Source organism: Ranitomeya imitator, chromosome 3 (genome assembly GCF_032444005.1).
Source record: "Ranitomeya imitator isolate aRanImi1 chromosome 3, aRanImi1.pri, whole genome shotgun sequence".
In the NCBI taxonomy this organism is placed as follows: domain Eukaryota; kingdom Metazoa; phylum Chordata; class Amphibia; order Anura; family Dendrobatidae; genus Ranitomeya; species Ranitomeya imitator.
The window spans coordinates 353,526,828-353,545,357 of NC_091284.1; the positions used below are offsets into that span (position 1 = coordinate 353,526,828).

At 44.4% G+C, this 18,530-nt stretch overlaps 2 protein-coding genes across 2 annotated transcripts; one reads left to right on the forward strand and one right to left on the reverse strand.

The window, feature by feature from the left end:
• The first annotated feature begins 237 nt into the window (after positions 1 to 237).
• LOC138672093 (uncharacterized) lies at positions 238 to 1,563 on the forward strand. Its single transcript, XM_069760147.1, has one exon. It carries the CDS (start codon positions 307 to 309, stop codon positions 1,486 to 1,488), a length of 1,182 nt encoding a protein of 393 aa, XP_069616248.1. The 5' UTR covers positions 238 to 306; the 3' UTR covers positions 1,489 to 1,563.
• Positions 1,564 to 4,540: 2,977 nt separating this feature from the next.
• Positions 4,541 to 11,783, reverse strand: LOC138671473 (uncharacterized). Its single transcript, XM_069759651.1, has 3 exons — positions 11,592 to 11,783; positions 5,389 to 5,799; positions 4,541 to 5,128 (listed from the first exon to the last, which is right to left on the reverse strand). Exons 1-3 carry the CDS (start codon positions 11,781 to 11,783, stop codon positions 4,541 to 4,543), a joined length of 1,191 nt encoding a protein of 396 aa, XP_069615752.1.
• Positions 11,784 to 18,530: the final 6,747 nt, after the last annotated feature.

Consider the following 18,530-nt stretch of genomic DNA (forward strand, 5'->3'; position numbering starts at 1 on the left):
GCGTTTTCATTTTCCCCTAAATTTTTATACAGGGCAACTAAAGATAATTTCCTGCTATCATTGCTGTGGAGGGATGGAGTGAGGGCTTGTCTGCTATCTGTGTAGATATACTTTTACACGGGCTGATATTTTAGGGGGTCTTTTCTGTAATGCATGGTAACGTAATTGAATTTTTTTTTTATTTATTAAATTTATCTTATTTTTCTTTTATGTGTTTCAGTGTGCAGCATCATGAACAATGCGCAGTGTGCTGTTGTGTTTGCTGCATTGCTGGTTGAGGAAGCTCGGCGTCAAGATGAGGCCCGGATGCAAGAGAGGCGTTCTAAACGAAAGCGTCGCATGTGGACCAGAGAGTGGCTGCAGAAGAGGTCTGATTTGTCCCACATGCAACTTGTAAGAGAGCTTCAGGATAACAATCCTCATGATTTCCGCAACTATCTGCGGATGTCTGAGGAATCCTTCAAACATTTACTGGAAAGAATTACTCCACTGATTCAACGGAAGGATACAGTGATGCGTGCTGCCATCCCGGCCGATGAAAGATTGGCAGTCACGCTGCGATTCCTGGCCACCGGGCGCTCGCTGCAAGACTTGCATTTTTCTTCAGCCATATCAAGGACCCTGCTCAGCGTTCTAATTCCAGAGACATGTGATGCGATTTTCCACAGTCTACGTAGCTACATGCAGTTTCCCAACACGGAGGAGGAATGGAAAAAGATTGCCTCCGATTTTGAGCAGCTTTGGCAGTTCCCAAACTGTGGTGGGGCTTTGGACGGGAAACATGTCCGGATCACTCAACCACCGAACAGCGGATCCTACTTCTTTAATTATAAGGGCTATTTCAGCATCATCCTGATGGCCCTTGTTAACGCGAATTATGAATTTATAAATGTAGATGTTGGCATGAATGGAAGGGTTTCCGATGGTGGCGTTTTAGAGCACACACTCTTTGGAGAGCGTTTGAACAACTATGACCTTCACTTGCCTCCCAACTCCGAGACTAGAGGCAACCTTAATTTTGTTTTTGTCGGTGATGAGGCCTTCCCGCTTCATCCCAATCTTATCAAACCGTTCCCCCAAAAAAATCTAACAGAGGAAAGAAGAATTTTCAATTACCGTTTGTCAAGGGCACGTCGGGTTGTAGAAAATGCCTTCGGTATCATGGCCAATCGCTTCAGAGTTTTCCACACGCCTATTAACATGAAGCTTGAATCGATAGACTCTGTTGTTTTGGCTTGTTGTGTGCTTCACAACTTCCTTCGCCGTCGCGATGCTTTGGCGTATAGTCCTCCTGGATTCATGGACTCTGTGGGCCTATTAAATGGGGAAGTGCAGCTCGGTGAATGGCGCGCAAATGATCCCGCAATTGCAGGCCTTCAACCATTGTTACCTGGCCGAAACACCCACGATGCGAAGACCTGCCGAGACAACTACTGCCAATATTTTAACGGTCCTGGTGCTGTTACTTGGCAGCATCAGAACTTATAGTGGGCTACTACTGACATTTATACACTGTTGCACTGATCTGTCTAATAAACTGTTTGTTTTACTTTGAAAAAGCTTTGTTTCTCATTCTTTCTGCAGTAAGGGCCCGTATATACATACATGTATTCCTATGTCTACTGATACATCCATATACATCAACATTGAAATCTACACAGATACCTACATATACAAATACATACTCACATACATACAAATCTAAACACCTACCTAAACATTAACCCCTTCGTGTCCCAGCCTATTTTTACCTTAAAGACCTTGCCGTTTTTTGCAATTCTGACCAGTGTCCCATTATGAGGTAATAACTCTGGAACGCTTCAACGGATCCTAGCGGTTCTGATTTTGTTTTTTCGTGACATATTGGGCTTCATGTTAGTGGTAAATTTAGGTCAATAAATTTTGCGTTTATGTGTGATAAAAATGAAAATTTTTAAAAAATTTCGAAAATTTCTCAATTTTCACATTTTGAATTTTTATTTTGTTAAACCAGAGAGTTATGTGACACAAAATAAATAACATTTCCCACACGTCTACTTTACATCAGCACAATTTTGGAAACAATTTTTTTTGTGTTGCTAGGAACATATAAGGGTTCAAATTTGACCAGCGATTACTCATTTTTAGAATGAAATTTACAAAACCAATTTTTTTAGGGACCACCTCAGATTTGAAGTCAGTTTGAGGGGTCTATATGGCTGAAATACCCAAAAGTGACACCATTCTAAAAAATGCACCCCCCCGGGCTAAACTACCACTCCCCCTGACACTGCAGATCGGGTGTAATGGGAGTTAACCCTTTCACCCGATCTAAATGGACGCGATCATTCTGTGACACAGCATATGCGTCACTGGTCGAATTGGCACCGACTTTCACGACGCATACGCTGTGTCACAGGTCGGGAAGGGGTTAATACATATCCATACATGAAACCACCAACACTCCAGTCTACCAGTGCAACCGGAGACGTTGTATTGAGAATGCGTCACATTCAGAACGCAGTAGCGTCTTCGTTGTGACCTGGAGATTACAATACAGACCGCTTCCTTCGCGAACGCAGCAGCGTAGTCTATAATAATAGCGGTGACGTTGATGCGTCGTGGGCGTGGTTTACGGCGCTGATGCGTTGTGGGCGGGTGAATGGACAGTGCTGTGGCCTTGCTTTTCACTAGTGGCGGCAAAATGGCGGCCAGGCGTCGTGCAACGCCTTGGGGTGACGCTGAAGTGCGTTACCTCATAACTGAATTAGATGCCCGTGATTATGGGTGTCAGAATCACCAAGAGCATCCCGTCCTCCATAAGCAGGCTGTGCTGCGGAGGATCAGTTGGGGCCTAGACCAGAGATTTGGGGTGCAGCGCTCCAGTACACAGATCCGGAAGTAGCTGGCGGATCTGCAGTACAGGTCCAGTGAGCGCCTAGCCAGCATCCGGTCACAGAGCCTTCCACATCGTGGTGAGTGTTGCTCCGTACGCCTCGTACACACACCAGGCTCGGCTCCGCACGCCTCTTACACACCAGGCTCGGCTCCGCACGCCTCGTACAAACACCAGGCTCGGCTCTGCACGCCTCGTACACACACCAGGCTCGGCTCCGCACGCCTCTTACACACCAGGCTCGGCTCCGCACGCCTCGTACACACACCAGGCTCGGCTCCGCACGCCTCGTACACACCAGGCACGGCTCCGCACGCCTCGTACACAGCAGGCTCGGCTCCGCACGCCTCGTACACACACCAGGCTCGGCTCCGCACGCCTCGTACACACCAGGCTCGGCTCCGCACGCCTCGTACACACACCAGGCTCGGCTCTGCACGCCTCGTACACAGCAGGCTCGGCTCCGCACGCCTCGTACACACACCAGGCTCGGCTCCGCACGCCTCGTACACACCAGGCTCGGCTCCGCACGCCTCGTACACACCAGGCACAGCTCCGCACGCCTCGTACACAGCAGGCTCGGCTCCGCACGCCTCGTACACACACCAGGCTCGGCTCCGCACGCCTCGTACACACCAGGCTCGGCTCCGCACGCCTCGTACACACACCAGGCTCGGCTCTGCACGCCTCGTACACAGCAGGCTCGGCTCCGCACGCCTCGTACACACACCAGGCTCGGCTCCGCACGCCTCGTACACACCAGGCTCGGCTCCGCACGCCTCGTACACACACCAGGCTCGGCTCCGCACGCCTCGTATGTAATAATGTAATAATTTTTTTTTCCCTCCAGCACCAGCAGACCCGGAGCCCCAGCAGGAGTCAACGACAGGCTCGTCACCAACAGGGTCGCCAGCATCACTCCGTGACATGGGTGAAGTCATGTCCCCCGGTAATTATTGCACTAAAAAATAGGTCCATACAACTCGTAAAGGATAGGACTGTCGTGTACTATCAAGTGTTGTATCTTTCCCTAGGCGGTGATGCCAGAGGATCCGGGTGGTCCCTTAGTTCTTCCTCACCCGATGTACCCGAAAACCGTAAGTGTTAAATAACAAACACGTACATGATAGTTTGATGCATGTACAAAACTATGTTTTCCCATTCCCTCCATAGAAATCCCAACATTAGAGGACCTCCAGGCATCACACAGGAGGCTGGCTGAGCAAGTCAAACAGCACGGAGTGATGCTGGATCGTTTTGTGGCTGCACAACAGCAGAGCGGCAGCCATTAATTTTTTTTTTTTGTTATGTTGATGCTTTTGTTCAAAGTTTTATTAGGATGTTGGTTGTTAATACTGTTTATAAAAAAAAAAAATTTAATATCCCATGAAGTGTACGCTTTGTTAAAAACAACAAACAAATTCCATCACGAACACTCATTATATGTATGCATCTGTATACATGCACCCAGCACATAACCCCACCTACTAGACCTGCTAATAACTATATGCTGAATTCAGTAAAGCAGGCTGCAAGTTTTGAATTATCAAAAAATTTTTATTTATAACAATTTTTAACATAAAGTAACATTTAAATTTAACTCTTTAATATCAAATAACTAAACTATACAACAATTATACTTATAACCCAAATTATTTAATGCAACTATAATTCTTCATACTGGTTTTCACCATTCAAAAATCCTTGGCTGGGCGGAGATGATAATTGCCCAAGAAAAGAATGGGAAAACCGGGGATATTGTGGTGGAGGGGCAAGTGGCATGTTCAGATGAGATCTATGACGGTGTGCTGGTGTCCCACGCATTGCCTCAGGTGTTTCATTCATTTGCTGCCATGAACACGGATCACGTTCCATAAAACTGTGCACACTTGAACTTTCATCGAGCTGTCCAGCTGCCGCTTTACTTAAAGTTTCAAATATCACCCTCTCGGCATGGATTCTTTGTGCGGCTTGCAGCTTCCCTAGCCGGTCAGCGGCAAAGTTGGCGAAGCTGTCCCCTGTACTGTTGGTCTGCTGGCTCAACATTTGCTTGGCCAAAGTGACCAACTCTGTCGATGGCGACACTGTGTCCTTTTTTTTATGACCATTCTTCATTCGACGTGGTAAATAAGCTGTGTTGGGGGTTGAGGGTGCAGGGTCTTCAATAGACCCCTCATTAGCCTCCACCCGGCTTGGTCCATGTCCCAGCAGGTTGTCACCGGTCGGGGTGGACTGATCATCATGGCGATTTTGCTGCAGGAACAGAAAATTTAGAAGTAAATAAGTGGAGGAACTAGTAGTACAGGATAGGATTTTTTTTAATTCAACCGTATGAGCACTGAGTGGGGTCAAAAAGTTAAGGATTGCACTTATCTGAAGTGGAAGGGATAACTTGGATAAAATGCAGCATAATAAAAGAGGAAAAAATTTAGTTACTATTTTCTACTCGCCTATGGCATGAGAGACCAAGTTTTAAAGCTTTTTACAGGGAAGCAACCAAAGAAGGTACTTACATCTCCAACAGGGGTGTCAGTCGTGATCACAGGGTCTTCATCCAGGGTCTGCCGCATTGAAGATGCCATTGTACGCGGGAGCTCCTGGTCACGGGTGAAGCCAAGTAAGTCAAAGTACCATAACGATGGCACATAAACCTCGTCTGTGGCGGCACCAGACTTCTTTGACCTCACCACCTTGTTGAGCTCCTTTTTATAAACAGTTCTTAGACCCTGGATCTTTTTTCGGACTACACTTTCATCCACCTTCTCGCTGGGGTTATGCTGCTGAAACAGAGCAACAAGTTTGGCAAAAGCCTCCCTCTTCTTGTTTCTGTTGCTGTACTCAGCGGATTTAATCTGCCAAAGGCAGGGCAGGGATCTATACATCTCAATCAATTCCCGAACAAACTCCTCGGTATTGAAAGACATCTGAAAGAAAGAATAGCATACAGTGAGCATATATGGAAAATTTTAAACAACATTTTGAATTTCAAAAGAGTTATGTATGAGCCACACTACTGTGAATGTAAAATAGAGAACAATTCGCCTGGACTGCTAATAATCTCAGCCAGTCTGCAGTCCCTCCTTCCAATAATCCTCCACTGACCACACCAGTGCAGGCTGTGTACCCCTGCCATGCAAATGGAACCGGCATAGAGCCAAATTTATTATTTAAAAAATAAGGCCTAGTAACCCTATCTGTGCCCACGAGACTACTTAAAATGGCTCCATGTGCTAAAATATATATACACAGATACCAACAAAGCACTCCCTCCCTCCTTCCAGAGCAAAAATATAAGAATAATAGGTGCCAAGGGAATGGAAAGGGAATGGAAACGCATTTGAGACCCCAAACGATACCTACCGTGCACAAAGTATAGATATCCAAAGAACCGTTGAAGAATAGAAACGAATAGAAGTCGCAGGCCGGAGAACTCTACAATGATCTGCAATACACCACGCGCTAGAAGTCGCAGGCCGGAGAACTCTACAACGATCTGCAATCCACCACCACGCGCTCAGGAACAAAGGACGGAAGAGCTATCATGTCGCCTCATATGGCTAGGCCGCCGACCAATCAGAACGCAGTAGCGACCACCAATTAACTGAATGGGGGCGGAAAAGGGAACACAAAGGCACGCCTGTGTGACTACAACGTCACACAAGACGTCCCTCATCGAGGTCTGTATCGTTATCATAGCAGCCATGTGACAGGGTCACAACGACCAACGATGTCGTTGTACAGGTCGCTACAGGTCGCCGCATCGCTGCTGCGTCGTTGGGAAGATCGCTCTGTTTGACATCTCACCAGCGATCTCATAGCGACGCAGCAACGATCCCGGACAGGTCGTATCGTTGTCGGGATCGCTGCTGCGTCGTTCAGTGTGACGGGGCCTTTATACGGCCACCTGACTGCACCCTAGCTTACAGCACTGGCAAAAAGTAAGAGACCATCACATCAAAACCCTGTCATGGGCAGCCCAATCTCCAGACCTGAACCTCATTGAAAACCTCTGGAATGTAATCAAGAGGATGATGGATAGTCACAAGCCATCAAGCAAAGAATAACTGCTTAATTTTTTGCACCAGAAGCAGTGTGAAAGACTGGTGGAAAGCATGCCAAGATACCAGAAAGCTGTGATTAAAAATCATGGTTATTCCATAAAATATTGATTTCTCAACCCTTCCTGAGTTAAAACATTAGTATTGTTGTTTCTAAATGAGTATGAACTTGTTTTGTTTGCATTATTTGAGGTCTGAATGCACTGTTTTTTTTTATTTTGACCATTATTCTTTGTCAGAAAAAAATACATTTATTGCTTGGAAATTCGGAGACATGTTGTCAGAAGTTTATAGAATAAACTAGATGGAGGCCCGATTCTGTCGCATCGGGAGAGCGGTAATGTCACGATGGAGGCAGGCTGTGCACACCCACCTATCCACTCTCTCTTTCCCCATGTGCTGACTTCTCCCGTCTGTGCTCTCTTCTTTGACCTGTCTACGCCATGTGCTATCCCCCTTGTCTGCTGTCTCTCTCCTTCCTGTGCTGTGTTCTCCCCTCATGTACTGTCCCGTTGCACTTATATGCATTGTTTTTGTCCCAGCAATACTGTTGCTCTTCAAGAGTCTCCTTTGCCCGTTGTTGTCTTCAACGTTGTGCCTTTGCAGCTATCTTTCATTGTCATTGGCGTACTTTTTAGGAGGAGCCATGTTGGCGTTGATATTTGCTTTTTAAAGGGGTTTTCCCACAAATGAAAGTTCATTTTAAAAATTGTCTGTGTCTGACCGTGTACTGAACAATAATGACAATACAGCAGGAGATTGCAAAGGATACATTTTGTGAGGTAAAATATTGTTTGAAAACAGTCAGTGAAATATTTCACCTGACAAAATGAATCCACTGTGATCTCCTGCTGTAATGTCAGTATTGTCTTTTGCTTCCTCCCCTGCCCAGGTGATGTGGTTTGCTCTGTACACGGTCAGACATGGACAATTTTAAAAATGAACTTTCGTTCCTGGGAAAACCCTAAAATGTGACCAGCTTCCTCTGCCTGCAGACACGTCATGCATCTGCTGCCGGGTTCAGCAGAATGATTCACTGCGTCTGCGCGGAATTCACGCAGGTGCAGTAAATCAGACTGCCGCCATCTTTGTGCAGACAGATAGTGGCATCTCATTAGAACTGCCCATGCGCTCCTACTGTACAAAGATGGCGGCGGTCAGTGAATCATTCAACTGATCCCGGCGGCGGCGTCTTCGGGATGGTGTTGCACTGGTGGTACCGCGCAAGAGGCTGCATATGGCGTATACAGTATGTATGTGGTGCATACGGCGTATACAGTGTGTGTGTATGTGGTGTGTACGGCATATACAGTGTGTGTTTATGTGTGTGGTGCGTACAGCGTATACAGTGTGGTACGATGGTGTTCCGCTGGTGATACTGTGCAAGAGGCTGGTACCTCCAGCAGTTTCCATATTGAGACACCCATCACTTGGGTGTCCCAATATGGAGGTCGGTGAACATCCGCCGCTTGGAATTCTGGGATCCGGACACATTTGGATGGAGCAGGATGTGAAGACATTACAAGGTAAGTATATATTAAAAAGAACAATTTACATTTTACTCAAAAATATACCTATAAAGAGAAAAATCTGACAAATTGAACAGTGATCTCTTAATTTTTGCCAGAGCTGTACATACTCTGGTCCCAGTTGTTTTCATTTAGTACAATCTATATTTCTCATCTACTATGAAGGTTGGCTTTTTTAAATGATTAATACAATTTATCTTTTATCTACTTCAGAGACCCCTATTTAAACAGTGAATCCCCATCTAGTGAGCTAGTTAAATTAAAAACGTCATCATTGCAGGGAACCTATATACCAACTGATTTTCATGGTCACCATTTGATTTTCGACTTCCTCCAAAGGAAATCAGCAGCTAAGCAGTACCTCAGTGATTACAGGGCATCCCAGTAGTGGAACCGTCCAAAAATTCCTGCACCGTTTTTAAAACAGGAACCTTTTTTCATATATCCATAATAAGAATTTGATACGTCTGTAATTTGGCAAAACGTCTACAAATTTTTATGACTGTAAATATAATCATTTTACATTTCCCAGTGAATGCAGCTAATGTCTTGATACCACAGTTATGGACTCTAGACTTGTATCACATATAATCTTAATTATTAGCATGGTTCTTCAATATTGACTTTACGTGATTTTTTGATAAGCTGTCAAGAAAAAAAAAATCAATTTGGCTACACTGAGAGGGGCCCAAGTTCTGATGTCCTCTTAATATAAAAAGTGTTCAAAATTGGGGCAAAACCATTAACATCCCAAAAATCAAAGTGTAAAATCCCCAAAATCAATGTATAAATTATGCATACTAAATATATCAGACATAACTAATGTGAATATAAAATTGTAGAGTGCCTACAATTTTATATTAATATTAGTTATATTTTATTTGTTCTACCACTAATAATAAGTCAGTAAATTGTAAAAGAGAATGAAAATGGGAAAAATAATAAATGTGGGCCATTAGAAAATGAAACCTTTTTAGATATAATGTATATTTAGGATTCCCAGACGAATATAGAGAATCGCTATTATGTAGAGTCAATACTAATCTTCTAGCTTTAAATTCATCATTATGTTTCAAACTGAGAACAAAGTGATAAATCTGATAGTTCTGCAGATAGAGCAGAGACTCTGCTTTGCCTTAGGCATATTTCGGATCTGAAATCTACCATGCTACTTTATCCCACTTCTGCCACTATAACCACAGCCAAATCCTGTGAGGTTCATTCTTCTAGCAGCGTCAGGCTCCTTGCTAATCAGTTTTATTTTTGTTAAAACCCTCTAGTAGACTCTGCCGAAATTCATGTACCATTTAGCTGCTCCTGAAATTAAAAATGGGAGTCAATCACATACAAATAAAGGGGGTGGGGTGGCTATTCATTTCTGCAGCTGGCAGCCCTTCCTTTTTTTCAAGTCTGCCTTCCGGGCACAGAAATTGTAAAAGAAGAAACATGTGCTAACTAGAAGTTGTCCTATACACCTGCTTAACAGTTACATTTGGTTTCATGGCTATCAAGATTAGAGATTTAACAAATTGTGAAGATAAACTACTCAGGACTGAACTGTTTATCTGGAGGGGGTGAATTCAGGGCAGGTCTTTGTCCAAGTCATTTTTATTGGGGGATCTGATGAGAGATGAGTGCGTATATGGGTTTTATCCATCAGGGAGCCAGAGATGCTACAGAATGCAGCTTAGCTTTCAGATTAGAGCCAGCATTGCAACATATGGAGACTCCTACTGATGCACAAAGATGGCTCATTGTGCCAGATCCCAAGGAGAAGACTTTAAACCTCTCTTCATGATGGTGAATGAAAGAGTGAAAAAAGAATTTGTGTCCCCCTCTCTCACCTCCCTCTACCAAGTGCTAAGTGTGCTAATCTAATTACACAGAGCATTGACGGTGTCTGTACATCTCTCTTGTTATTTCTTCACAAGGACTAACACGTCTGCTCGCCGTTTGCTTCTCCCTCATTAAAACATTGACTTTGTGGAAAATGATATCCGTGTTTGCCCAAGTCTGCAGAACACTTGTTTGATACAATTAATTAAACATGACATGTTTGCGGCAGACTGAACTGCGTCTTCGGTCTCCTAAAGAAAAATTGCTTGATGTTGCTCATTCAATGCTGTTCCGTATAGAGATTGTTACTCTTATACAATGGCATGTAAAATTACTTTTATTGCGAACAGTTAAGCAAGTTTAAGATGAAATAATTTCTAAAAAGCTTAAAGTTAAAGACGACACATTTCCTTTCTATTTTAGACAATATATATATATATATATAATTTCATCTTTTAAATAAATTTTAAAAATTACAAAAAGGAAAATGGTACAATGCAAAAGTTTCGGCACCCTGCATGGCTAGTACCTAGTAGCACCAACTTTTGCAAGTCTATCAGCTTGTAAATGCTTTTTGTAGCCAGCCAAGAGTCTTTCAGTTCTTGTTTGAGGGATTTTCACCCATTCTTCCTTAGAAAATTCTTCCAGTTCTGTGAGATTCCTAGGTCATCTTGCATGCATTGCTATTTTGAGGTCTAGCCATAGATTTTCAATGATGTTCAAATCAAGGAACTGTGAGGACCATGGTAAAACCTTCAGCTTGTGCCTTTTGAAGAAGTCTATTGCGGATTTTGATGTGTGTTTAGGATCATTATCCAATAGTAGAAGCCATCCTCTTTTCAATTTCAACTTTTTTTTTACAGGTGGTGTTATGTTTGCATCATGAATTTGTTCAAATATCATTGAATCCATTTTTCCCTTTACCCATGAAATGTTCCCCGTGCCATTGACTGCAACACATCCCCAAAGCATGATTGATCCACTCACATACTTAATGGCTGGCGAGAAGTTCTTTTCCTGAAATTCGGTGCCATTTTTTCTCAACAGATACCTTTGATCATTGTGGCCAAAGAGTTCTATTTTAACTTCATATTTTAACTTCCAAAATACATCAGGCTTGTTGTGATGTTCTTTTGCATATTTTCTTCCATGAAGGCCATATTTGTGCAGATATCTCCAAACAGTAGAACAATGTAACACAACTCAAGAGTCTGATAAATCTTTCTGAATGTCTTTTGCAGTCAAGCGAGTGTTCTGATTTGCCACTCTAGCAATCCTATGAGCAGCTCTTACTGAAATTTTGCTTGGTCTTCCAGACCTTATCTTGACCTCCACTGATCCAGTTAACTGCCATTTCTTAATTACATTTTGAACTGAGGAAAGGGCATCTTGAAAACGCTTTGCTTTCTTAAAGCCTTCTCTTGCTTTGTGGGCCTCCACCATTTTCATTTTCAGAGTGCTAGGCTGAGGCTTAGAAGAACCCATGGCTGCTGTTTTTTGGCACAAGGTTAGAGGGGGCTGTTGCTTTTTTATAAAGATGGGAAATTTGCATCACCTGGCCTTTCCTAATGATGATAGTGAACAAGTCATAACCCTAACAGGCTAATTAAGGTTTTAAACATTAGTCAAAGTTATCTGAGCACATAAATCTGCAAGGGTGCTCAAACTTTTGGATTGGCCCATTTTACTTTTTGTAATTTTTAAAATGTTAAAGATGAAAAAAAAATTTTTTTGCTTAAAATACAAAGGAAATGTATCATCTTTAACTTTAGGCCTTTTAGACATAATTTAATCTTCAACTTGCTTAACTGTTCACAATAACAGTAAGTGAGACGAGGGGTGCCCACACTTTTATATGCCACTGTATATGGCAAACAAACAACAGCCTTATTTTAATAGCATTTGTCTTAAAGAGAACCTGACAGCTGACACATGCTTCCCAATCCACAGGCAGCATGTTTCAGGCACTGGCTGCATGATTTCAGTATGTTTGACTTTAAAACACTGCGTTGCTTGAAAAACATGCTTTAAGGGACCATCTTGTCCAGCTAGTCTCCTGTGCGTCTCAGTCCCTAGTTGCTTCTCCTTGACTGCTCCACTTGAGTAAAAGATTTATCTCTGCTTGCGTGTATAGGGAAAGATCTGTCACTCCAGGGGTGAAGGCCTGTAGAAGCTGCCGAGGTCCTGTGTGACTAGTCTCAGGGGCAGCTCGGTCCCAGGAGGCATTTAACCCCTTCATGACCAGGGGATTTTTCGTTTTTCCGTGTTCGTTTTTCGCTCCCCTCCTTCCCAGAGCCATAACTTTTTTATTTTTCCGTCAATTTGGCCATGTGAGGGCTTATTTTTTGCGGGACGAGTTGTACTTTTGAACGACATCATTGGTTTTAACATGTCGTGTACTAGAAAACGGGAAAAAAATTCCAAGTGCGGTGAAATTGCAAAAAAAGTGCAATCCCACATTGGTTTTTTTGTTTGGCTTTTTTGCTAGGTTCACTAAATGCTAAAAATGACCTGCCATTATGATTCTCCAGGTCATTACGAGTTCATAGACACCAAACATGACTAGGTTATTTTATATCTAAGTGGTGAAAAAAAATTCCAAACTTTGCTAAAAAAAAAAAAAAAAAAATTGCGCCATTTTCCGATACTCGTAGCGTCTCCATTTTTCGTGATCTGGGGTCGGTTGAGGGCTTATTTTTTGCGTGCCGAGATGACGTTTTTAATGAAAGCATTTCGGTGCAGATACGTTCTTTTGATCGCCCGTTATTGCATTTTAATGCAATGTCGCGGCGACCAAAAAAACGTAATTCTGGCGTTTCGAGTTTTTTTCCCGCTACGCTGTTTAGCGATCAGGTTAATACTTTTTTTTATTTGATAGATCGGGCAATTCTGAGCGCGGCGATACCAAATATGCGTAGATTTGATATTTTTTTTATTGATTTATTTTGATTGGGGCGAAAGGGGGGTGATTTAAACTTTTATGTTTTTTTTATTTTTTTCACATTTTTTTAAACTTTTTTTTTTAACTTTTGCCATGCTTCAATAGCCTCCATGAGAGGCTAGAAGCAGGCACAAGCCGATCGGCTCTGCTACATAGCAGCGATCTGCTGATCGCTGCTATGTAGCAGAATTGCACGTGTGCTGTGAGCGCCGACCACAGGGTGGCGCTCACAGCGACGGGCAATCAGTAACCATAGAGGTCTCAAGGACCTCTATGGCTACAATGGAGACGCATCGCCGACCCCCGGACATGTGACGGGGGTCGGCGATGACGTCATTTCCGGCCGCCCGGCCGGAAGCGGTAGTTAAATGCCGCTGTCTGCGTTTGACAGCGGCATTTAACTAGTTAATAGGTGCGGGCAGATCGCGATTCTGCCCGCGCCTATTACGGGCACATGTCAGCTGTTCAAAACAGCTGACATGTCCCGGCTTTGGTGCGGGCTCACCGCGGAGCCCTGCATCAAAGCAGGGGAGCCGGCATCGGACGGTATAGTACGTCCGATGCCGGTAAGGGGTTAAAGTATGTTTTTCTTAATGACCAAGCCAATTTTTACAATTCTGACCACTGTCAGTTTATGACGTTATAACTCTTGAATGCTTCAATGGATACCACTGATTCTGAAACAGTTTTTTGTGACATATTGTGCTTCATGGTAGTGGTAACATTTCTTCGATATGACTTGCGTTTATTTATGAAAAAAACGGAAAGCTGGAAACATTTTTGAAAATTTTGCAATTTTCAAACTTTTAATTTTTGTGCCCTTAAATCAGAGAGTCATATCGCACAAAATAGTTAATAAATAACATTTCCCACATGTCTACTTTACATCAGCACAATTTTGGAAACATAATTTTTTTTTTGTTAGGACGTTATAAGGGTTAAAAGTTGACTAACGATTTCCCATTTTTCCAACAAAATTTACAAATACAATTTTTAATATAACAGAAATTACCCAAAAGTGACACCATTCTAAAAACTGCACCCCTCAAGGTGCGCAAAACCTCATTCAAGAAACTTATTAACCCTTCTGGTGCTTCACGAGAACTAAAGCAATGTGGAAGGAAAATATGAACATTTTCCTTTTTTTGCAAACAGTTTACTTTGGAACCATACTTTTATTTTCACAAGGGTATCAGGAGAAAATGGACCACAAAATTTGTTGTGCAATTTCTCCTGAGTATACTGAAATGTGGGAGAAAGTCACTGTTTGGGCGCATGGCAGAGCACAGTAGGGAGGGAGCACCTTTTGACTTTTTGAACGCAAAATTGTGTGGAATCAATGGCGGGTGCCATGTCGTGTTTGGAGACTCCCTGATGTACCTAAACAGTGGAAACCCCCCAATCGTAACTCCAACCCTAACACAGCACTAACTCCAACAAACCCCTAACCCTAATCCAAACCATAACCATAACCCTAACCACAACCCTAATCACAACACCATCCTAACCTCAACACAACCCTAACCCCAACCCTAGCCCCAACTCTAACCCTAGCCCAACCCTAGCCTAATCCTAACTCTAGCCCAAACCCTAACCCTAGCTATAACCCCAACCATAACCATAACCCTAGCCCTAACCCTAATGAAAAAAAAAACACGCTTTTATATTTTATTTTTACATAACTAAGGGAGTGATAAAGGGGGGTTTGATTTACTATTTTTTTGCTTTGATCACTGTGATAGGGTCTATCACAGTGATCAAAATGAACCAATAAGACAAATCTCCTATTGTTGCTGAGTGCTGGCCAGCAGATCTCGGCAGGTGCACTGCGCATGTGCCACCATTTTCTTCCCAGAAGAAGACGCCTATGGCCGGGGGACACAGCTGAAGGGCCCGGGGTACACCACAGGTACCGGGGGGCTCGGGGGATCCCATTTTCCTCTCCTCTGATGTGCTAGATCATATCAGTGGAGAGAAAAATAAATAGGAAATCGGACATTTTTAAAAAAACGACCCTAATCATGTTCCCTGGTAATGGAGCCCCCGGAGATTTTCCAACGCTGGGGAGTTCTATAACCTTTTTTCTCAGCGCCGTTAAAAAGCGGCACTGAGGAAAAAATACCCTTAACTGCCAAAGTTAAAAGACGTATCGGTGGTTGTTAAGGGGTTAAAAGCCGCAGAGTTTACCTGGATGAAAACATGCAGCCAGTGTCTGAAACCCGTGGATCAGCAGCATGTATCAGATGTCAGGTTTCCTTTAATTGGTCACAATTAGGGTTGAGCGACTTTTACTTTTATAGGATTGGGTCGGGTTTCACGAAACCCGACTTTTTCAAAAGTTGGGTCGAGTGAAATCGGCTGATCCTATAAAAAAGTCGGGGTCGGCCGAAACTCGAAACCCAATGCAGTGCATTGGGTTTCCAATGGTTCCCAGGGTCTGAAGGAGAGGAAACTCTCCTTCAGGCCCTGTGATCCATATTTAAGTGTAAAATAAAGAATTAAAATAAAAAATATCGCTATACTCACCCTCTGACGCGCCCTGGTACTAACCGGGAACCTTCCTTCCTTCGAATCAGCGCTTGCAGGACCTTGCGGTGACGTCGCGGTGACGTCGCGGCTTGTGACTGGTCGCGCGGCCGCCCATGCGACCGCTCGCGCGACCAATCACAAGCCGCGACGTCACCGCGACGTCACGCAAGGTCCTGCAAGCGCTGATTCTTAGGAAGGAAGGCTGCCGGAAAGAAGCAGCGCGCGTCCGAGGGTGAGTATATACCTAATAGGAATATACTCACCCTCGGACGCGCCCTGCTTCTTTCCGGCAGCCTTCCTTCCTAAGAATCAGCGCTTGCAGGACCTTGCGTGACGTCGCGGTGACGTCGCGGCTTGTGATTGGTCGCGCGAGCGGTCGCAGGGGCGGCCGCGCGACCAGTCACAAGCCGCGACGTCACCGCGACGTCACCGCAAGGTCCTGCAAGCGCTGATTCGAAGGAAGGAAGGTTCCCGGTTAGTACCAGGGCGCGTCAGAGGGTGAGTATAGCGATATTTTTTATTTTAATTCTTTATTTTACACTTAAATATGGATTCCGATACCAATTTCCGATATTGCAAACATTTCGGAACTCGGGATCGGAATTCCGATACCAGATTCATAAGATCGCCGACTTCATGGCCGACCCCACACAGGGGTCGGGTCAGGTTTCATGAAACCCGACTTTGCCAAAAGTCGGCGACTTCTGAAAGTGGCCGACCCGTTTCGCTCACAATCGCTCACAATAGTCACAATAAGAAATTAAAGGGATTTGCTTGTCTAAGACATTCATCTTAGCTGTTACTATAATACTTTCCGAACTTCCACAGAAGTGAATAAAGTGAAAGCTGTGAATGCCTGACAATCACTTCATTAAAAGTGGTACAAGACAAGCACCCATTCCCAAGATAGGTGCGGGTCCCGTATAACACATAGTAATGTCTGTATTGTAAGACATAACCCTTTATCCACCACAGATCAAGCAATGTTGATGAACTACTTTCAGATATGTGACAAACATGTAAACGCCACATGTCGGGTGTGAGTGTATGTGTCTCCATGTATAAATCAGGCACCTATCTGTAAGTGTGGGGAACAGAAACAACTCCACTGATAACAATTTCACCACTTACAAGCAATGGTCAATATCGAGAAACCACAGCACAGTCACAGGGATTCAGTATGGTGTCACTACAGCCAGGGTCTAAAGGATGGCACAGTGTCAGCCATGTTTGTTCTCTTACCAAGGTTTAATAGTGGAATGCAAATGGCGCAATACACTGCAATTTAGAGATTTTGCAAAAATGTTTAAAAAAATGTTCAAAAACAAACTTCTTACAAAACATTAACATGGAAATCATCCACCTTTTCTGACTCGTTACGTAAATGCAGCTCCCCAGAGACCTGGTCGTTGCAGTAATGTCGCTCTGCCGCTAAGGGGAGTGATGTTATGTCTGATTGCACTAAAGGAGTTCACCTGACCAGGTATCACAAGCACACATTATACTTCACACTCTGGCTACTAGGGGGAGCAAAAGGCACTATGTATTAGGCCACTCCTCACACTGATAAAACTAGGGGTCGGATAGGAAGTTAGAAGAGAACGCAGCCTGGGAGAGCTCCAGGGAGGACCTGTCAGGGGTGGGTTCCTGACAGGGACCTAGCAGAAAGAGTAGAAAGTGATGGAACCGCCCACGAAGGAGAGAGCGGGAAAAGGATGAGGAAGAAGAAGTGAGCCACGTGGGGGACGTCATGGCCAGCCGACCGGGATCGGAGTGTGGGGTCGGAGCAGAGGACTCCCCCAGCTACCCAGAGAGATACCGCGGCCGAGCGTCACCTGTTGGCCCCGACTTCCTGCAGGTCGGAGCGGACGAGCTCAGCGATCAACTCCGGCGGACGCAGCTGAGCACTGAGGCCGGGTGGAAGGAGACCGTCACCGGGGGCCTCACCAGACGTCTGTTGGCAGCCTCGCCTGGTCCGGAGCAAGAAAGAAGTACCAGTGCTCCGAAGCCTGAAAGCAAGGCCCTGGCGGAAAGCGAGATACTGCAAACAGAGATGACAACGCCACAGCGCAAGGCCCCGCAGTCGGCGTTCCAGATCCCAGCGGAGACGGGGTTGGCCGACCCCCAGGACACCGTGGTGGCAGGTAAGGATGCCGACCCTGCCCCAGTGACAGAAGACATGCTGGTAGGCCCCGTAGCAGCGCCACCTGCTGCCATGACTAAGACTAACTCTGAACTGACAAATCCTAATACTACTACCACAGTGGGCATTATTGCCGCTACTGAACCTACTACCACAATTGACATTCGAACCCAGATTATACCTGAAAAACCGATTAGTGACATTGAAACAGCATCGGATGAGAAGTCGAACACAGATCTTTCCAGGCCAGGAAGTGTTCGCTACCAACTGATGCCTTGCAACCTACCGTCGCGAGAATAAACCTCGAAACCCCGACAAATGTAAATAGTTAACTGTTTGTTTCCTGCTCTTTTGCTGCCTAAACCCGTGGGGGTTAGTGGGTCTGAGAACCATAGATAGATGGTTGCTGTGGACCAAGAAGAAGAGAGGCAGTAGGCCCAGACGACTAGCCAGGCGGTCCTGCATCTGTGTAAAGTTAGAAGAAGTAAAGAAGACGATAGATTTGTACTGTAATGTTTTATAGTAAGCCTTTAGTGGGTTCAGCTTATACGCCCTTAAAGGAGAAGTTAAATTATTGTTCAAAGGTTTGCACTTAGTAGAATACCCGGCTGGGTAATAG